Source organism: Heterocephalus glaber, unplaced genomic scaffold, assembly GCF_053883595.1.
Source record: "Heterocephalus glaber isolate CG9 unplaced genomic scaffold, H.glaber_assembly_v1.0 deba00001497, whole genome shotgun sequence".
Lineage (NCBI taxonomy): Eukaryota > Metazoa > Chordata > Mammalia > Rodentia > Bathyergidae > Heterocephalus > Heterocephalus glaber.
Genome location: NW_028258320.1, coordinates 18,897,469 through 18,903,468, shown reverse-complemented (window position 1 = coordinate 18,903,468; position 6,000 = coordinate 18,897,469). Strand labels below are relative to the sequence as shown.

Genomic DNA, 6,000 nt, shown 5'->3' with positions numbered 1-6,000 from the left:
GAAAATATCAAAATAATTGTAGGTAAGTGAGTTTTATCTCAATTTAAGAAAAAATACTTAAGATGTCACAGGATATATCCGCTGTTGCAGTATTACTAGATTTTTTAAAAATAGAAAGATCACAAAATGGCGGCGGCCGGATCACGTGACCATCGTTTCTCTCCCCCCTCCCCCCAAGAACGGACTCCCTCAGAGCTAGCACAGAGATGCGGCCCGCCCATTGTTAAACCAAAGCAATTCTCAGTCCCGCTTGCGTTCTTCCTGCGTAGTCAAAGGAGCGAGCCCGCGGCAGGCGATTCGGGGAACGCGCACGTAGACGCCAAGGCGTAAGCGCCATTCCTCGGGGAGACGGGGCGGGGCGAGCAGCGTGGAGGAAGACGGGGAAGTTGGCGCATGCGCTGAAGGCTGACGGGTTTGAAATGGCTTCGGTGTTAGCCGGGACCCGATTCAGGTGAAGGTCTGGTCAGCGCTTATTTGGAGAGGTGGGCGGCCGAAGTGGGATTCTTAATGTCTTGTCGGATCCACGGAACGGCTGGGAACTCTTCTTGGTGCCCCGGAGGTTACAGGCCGGCGACGGTGGGGCTCTCGTGGGACCGGGGCGGGAGGGACGCGGTCCCTTTTGTGCGGGTCGGAGCAGGCCCCGCGCGGCCCGCCCTTCCCCCACCGCCGCCCCTCGGCCTCGGCCTGGCGGGCCTGCCGGCCGCCGTCTCTCGCTCTCTCGTCACTTCGGCTTCATTCTCGGGCCGGAGGCGTCAACCCCCCCTTAGGATTCAGAGACGGAGGCTTCACAGTCGAGCCCGTATCCCGCTGTGAGCGCTGCGCCCTGTGTCTTGGGCGGTGCATTCCGCCACCCCGGACGCGCGGGCTCGATCTGCGCCTTCTCTGTCCCGACTCTCCAGAGGGGAGGGACTTCGCGGGGGTTCTGCGGGGGGCTCCCGCTTCCTTAGGTGCCTTTCCCCTCCAGGGAGGAGAGAGTAATAAGGTTCCGGGTACTTTCTTACTCGAGAAAGTAGAGATACTCGTTATTTAAGCGATATTTTAAAATATGTATTGGGGGGTCCTGTCCCCGTTTCCGTTAGTGGCTTCAGCGCTTCTCTGGTCCTCCAGACCTTAATGCTGAAAAGAGCTCGCCTGGCTCTATTTCCTGTGAGTGTAAGGCTGTGAACTACTTACTGTTTTCAGCCGGGTCGATACAGCTGGGGATCTTCCATTTAAATGTTTTTCTTGTAAGTGCCCTGAAAATAGGATACCCGGGTGATTTAGTCGTTGTACGATGTTGTTTGCAGCATTTCAGATGTTCATTTGCCTTCCTTTCTATTTCATTATTTCAACTTGGGAAGATGTGTTCGACGCACCAACCATTTCTTTAAGTTACCCTGTTGTGATATTTGTAGTTTTGTTGAACCTGGAAACGTGAATCCTTTTTTGCAGATCGCTGCTGTAGAAGACAAACAAGTGAAGGTGTTTTTCCCTTTGCATCATGGCTCAGTTTGGAGGACAGAAGAATCCGCCATGGGCTACTCAGTTTACAGCCACTGCAGTATCACAGCCAGGTCAGACTCCTGAAAGGGGATACTGTTATAACAGCAGATATACATTAGGTGATGGATGGCATGGTAAAGGGTTCGCAAATAACTTCTCCTTTATTTGTGAAGATCTTTTAAAAATTCACAGGTGAACTAGCAGAAAAGCTGTTTATCCAGCAGTTTGGGACAGTTTGTCTTTCGTTTTTTGTGATACTGGAAAGTGAAGCTAGGGCACTCTACCACTGAGCTACATACCCTGAGCTAAGTTGTCCAGGCTGAATTCTAACCTGCTATCCTCTTATTTCAGCCTCCCAGAGTGTTGGGATTATAATTCTGCAGGCATTACCTTGCCCAGGTCATTTTTATATTTTGAGAACAGGGTCATGCTAAATTTCCCCCTTGGACCCAAATTTGGGATCCTTCTGATTCAGCCTCCTTTGTAACTGGGATTACAAGCATGAACACCATGCCAAGCAGCGGTTTTATAGTTTTTACATTTCATAAATTGATTCAGCGTTTAAATTTTATTTAACTGGTACAGTATCTTTATGTGTGCTGCTCAGGTTAGAACCTAGGGCCTCAGGCAAGTGCTCTTACACTCCTCCCCTTGGTGTTGGGTTTTGAACTTAGGGCCTGTGCATTGTGGGTGCTCTACCTTTGAGCTACATTCTCAGCACCAGATGGAGTATATATTCTATTTGACATTTTAAGGAATCATTATTCAAAGATGTTTAAAACTGAAGTACAGTGGTACCTTGGTTCATGAATCCTTTTGTTTGCAAACAGTTTGGTTTGCAAACTGCATCACGTGACAAACACTACTGCAGCCATCTTTCCTGCACAAGCACAAATGTGGCCATCTTTTCCAAAATTGTGGAACAAATTGTGAACCAAGGTACCACTGTATTTAAAAGCCATATTTTATGAAAATTTATACAATACTTTGGATTTTGTTTGGAAGTAGAAAGTTTAGTTGTTGGTGTTTTATTTTACTTTTTTGAGACAGGGACTTCAGGCATCGTTTTGTTTTGTTTTGTTTTGTTTTTTGGTACCAGGAATTGAACTTGGGTCCTTGTGCTTGGGAGGCTGGCAGGGGAACCACTGAGCTAAATCCCCAGCCCTTTCAGGAGTCTTTTAAATTCACAGCTCAGGCTGACCTCCCACTCCAGGTGATGCTCCTGCCTGGGTCTCCTGAGTGCTGGGATTAGAGGCGCACACCACCATGCCCAGCTAGTTGTTTAAAGTAGAAAAAACAACTCTAAAGAATTTAATTACTAACTAAAAGAAAAAGATAAGTAGTTATAAAAGAAGTAAATGAACATTAACATTTAGCATTTTCAAAATAAAGTTAGCAGAATCCTCCCTCCCTCCCTTCCTTCCTTCCTGGTACCAGGGATCAAACTCAGGACTTCTTTTTGTTTTTTTGAGACAGGATCGCACTTTGTAGTTCAGGCTGACCCTGAAATCACTAAGTGGCCCAGGCTCACCTTGAACTCATGATCCTTCTGCCTCAGCCTCCCAGGTGCTATGATTACAGGGATGCACCACCATGCCTGGCTAGCAGAATGTTTTCAAATTGAAGTCAGTGAAAAATATTTAAGCTCTGTTTCAGCACACACCCTCCCTTTTGTTACTGGGTTTCCCCAGTTTTATTAGGAAGAAAATCTTTTCACCATTTTTGACTGTTGGTTGAATCTTGAAATAACTCTGTCTCTTTTTTTTTTTTGTGGTAACTAAAGATACAATCCAGGAATTTCTGAATGCTGGGTAAACATTTCAGCACTGAGCTTTTTCCGCAGCATTTTTTTTTTTTTAACCCCGTGCCTTTGCACTAAGCTATATCCTTAGCCCTTTTTATTTTAGGGCAGAGTCTTGCTAAGTTTCTTAAGTTGCAAGGCGGTGCTCAAACTTAGGAACCTCCTGCCCCAGCCTTATAGAGTGTTGTGAGTATAGTCCTGTGTGTCATTGTGCCTAGTGTGTTTTTTAATTGGAGATGGGTCCATAAGTCACTAAGCTGCCCAGGCTGGGCTTGAACTTTGATCCTCCTGCATCAGCCTCCTGAGTAGCGAGGTTAACAGGCCTGTGCTACCACACTTGACTTTTATTTTACTTTTGAGGAAATAAAGGTTAACAGTTTTGTTCAATCAACTGAAAGTAATATAAAATAGTTATTTTATATCATAGGTATATTTTAGGGGGTTTTTTGTTTTGTCTTGTTTTTTGGGATAGGGTCTCGGTGTGTAGTCCAGGCTGGCCTGGAACTCAAGATAATTCTCCTGTCTCACCCTCCCAAGTGCTGGGATTATAGGCCTGTGCCACTTAGATCATATTTGATTTACATCCAATTATTTATTTTTTCTTTTTTTTTGGTACTGGGGATTGAACTTGGGACCTTATGCTTATTAGACAAGCGGTGGAACCACTGAGCTAAATCTCCATCCAATTATTTCTTTTCTATGTTAAATAATAGGAAAGCTAATTGACTTAATTTTGATGAAATAGAAACAGGAGTTATAAGCACTTATTGTGTGTCCAGAGCCACATCCTCCTGTATTCTGTATTCATCGGTACTAAGCATGTTTTAGCTGGCTTTTACTGTAAAGTATATATTTTCACTTCATATCATTAATGTGCCAATAAAATAGCTGTTATGGTAGAATTCTATTATCTATACTCAATATTTGCATTGTACTTCTTTGAATGTGTGTTATACACTTACATGTTTTTGTGGTACTGGTTATGGAACCCAGTGGTGCTCTACCACTGAACTACATCCCAACTCCTTTTTATTTTAGTTTGAAATGGGATCTTGATAAGTTGCTCAGACTTGCCTTGAACTTGTGGTCCTCCTGTTTCTAGCAAAAGGTCTGGAATTACAGACTTTATGCAGGTGAGTGGGAGAACAAGGTCTTGGCCTTGCCTTGAACTGCCTCAGCCTCCCAAGTGCCAGACCTTTGTTTTATTTTATTTATTTATTTATTTATTTGGTACTGGGGATCGAACTTGGGTCCTTGCGCTTGTGAGGCAGGCGATGGAACCACTGGGCTAAATCCCCGGCCTCCTTTGTTTTAAGTTTAAGGTTGTGCAGAGAAACACCAGAAGTTTATAAATCTTGTTAAAGACAGTAAGTAGCAAATACAGGTCTCCTCTTTCTGTATTTGACAGTAGAGATTCCAAATATATGTAATGGGACTTTTGAGATTTTAAATTTTTTATTAGTACATATTTGAAATACATAATGATTACATTCATCATGGAGAGTTGGTACATAACACATCTTAATTCTTTTCCCCTTCCCCTGTAATGGGATTTTCTAAACAGAGCTTATATTTGTGCTGTTTGAAATTATTTGTGAATGTTTATAGGCATATCATAAATCAGAATTTCTCAAGCTAAAGTTTTGCTGATACTTCAGTAACTAGACAGGTGTTTTCTAAGTATCTTAATTTGGTTTTCCTTTAAAAATCGTGAAGTAGATTACAAATGGAACTGTCCAGTGATAATTGTTTTGAATAAAGTACCTGTTTTCTGGGTGCTTTGTTTGTTTGTTTGTTTGTTTATTTTTGGTACCTGGGATGGAACTCAGAGAAGGCAGTGGCACCACTGAGCTAAATCCTCGGCCCCAGGGAGCTTTATTTTAGATTACTTGAATGTTTGATTAACTTTGTTCCTTACGTTTTTGTTGTTGGTTTTTTGATTGATTGATTGATTGATTGATTTATGGTACTAGGGTTTGAACCCATGGAGTGATGAGTTTCCCTTTTTTAAATTTTTTATTTTCTTTCGAGACCAGGTCTAGTTAAGTTGCCTAGTGGGTGCTCAAACTTGCTATACTCTTGCTTTAGCCTCCCAAGGTGCTAGGATTATGGGCATGTACCGCCATGCCTGGCTTTGCCTTTTTGTAAAGCCTTTTGACTCATTATCTCAGTATTAGAGTTAATTCTCAGAAGCAAGCAAATTCTGTCAGAGGTTCTCCCCCCCCCCAAGGCAGTTAGATACATATTACACCTAATCCCAACAGAACATTTTTTTTAACCAACAAAGACCATTTAAAAAAATTTTTTTTAATTGAATGAGGTCTGAACTAAATTCTATCCTAACTCCTTTCTTTAACCAATGAGAAACTGAGACCCAGAAAGGAGAACAGATTTCTTTTTTGTAATACTAGTGTTTGAATCCAGGGCCTTCATACTGAGCTACATTCCCAGTCCTTTTTTTTTTTTATTTTGAGACAAATCTCATGAAGTAGCTAAGTTGCCCAGGCTAGGCTTGAACTTGCCATCCTCCTGCCTTCATCCCTCAGAGGTCTGGGATTATAGGTGTATGTCTCCACACCCAGTGTAAGTGAACAAATTTATTTGACAAAAAGAGGCCATTAAAAATAGAAGGCATATTTAAGAATGATATCTTCAGCTATCTGACAGGATTGGCTAGTGATTAACTTGAGTTGTAGGTGAAGGAAACTGTAAGTAGG

General features: G+C 42.6%; 1 protein-coding gene across 16 annotated transcripts in view; it reads left to right on the top strand.

The window, feature by feature from the left end:
- The first annotated feature begins 314 nt into the window (after positions 1-314).
- Positions 315-6,000, top strand: part of Ccar1 (cell division cycle and apoptosis regulator 1) — a 53,230-nt gene continuing 47,544 nt past the window's right edge. For 4 of the 16 annotated variants that reach the window (XM_087184794.1, XM_087184793.1, XM_021259494.2 and 1 more), the window contains exons 1-2: positions 342-482; positions 1,432-1,553. In XM_087184794.1, the coding sequence (XP_087040920.1) occupies positions 1,481-1,553 (73 nt within the window). In that variant the 5' untranslated portion in view covers positions 342-482; positions 1,432-1,480. Of the gene's footprint in view, positions 577-1,431; positions 1,554-4,321; positions 4,417-6,000 lie in introns of those variants that run through there. The other 12 variants (XM_021259499.2, XM_013072898.3, XM_087184796.1 and 9 more) reach the window with 9 other exon arrangements.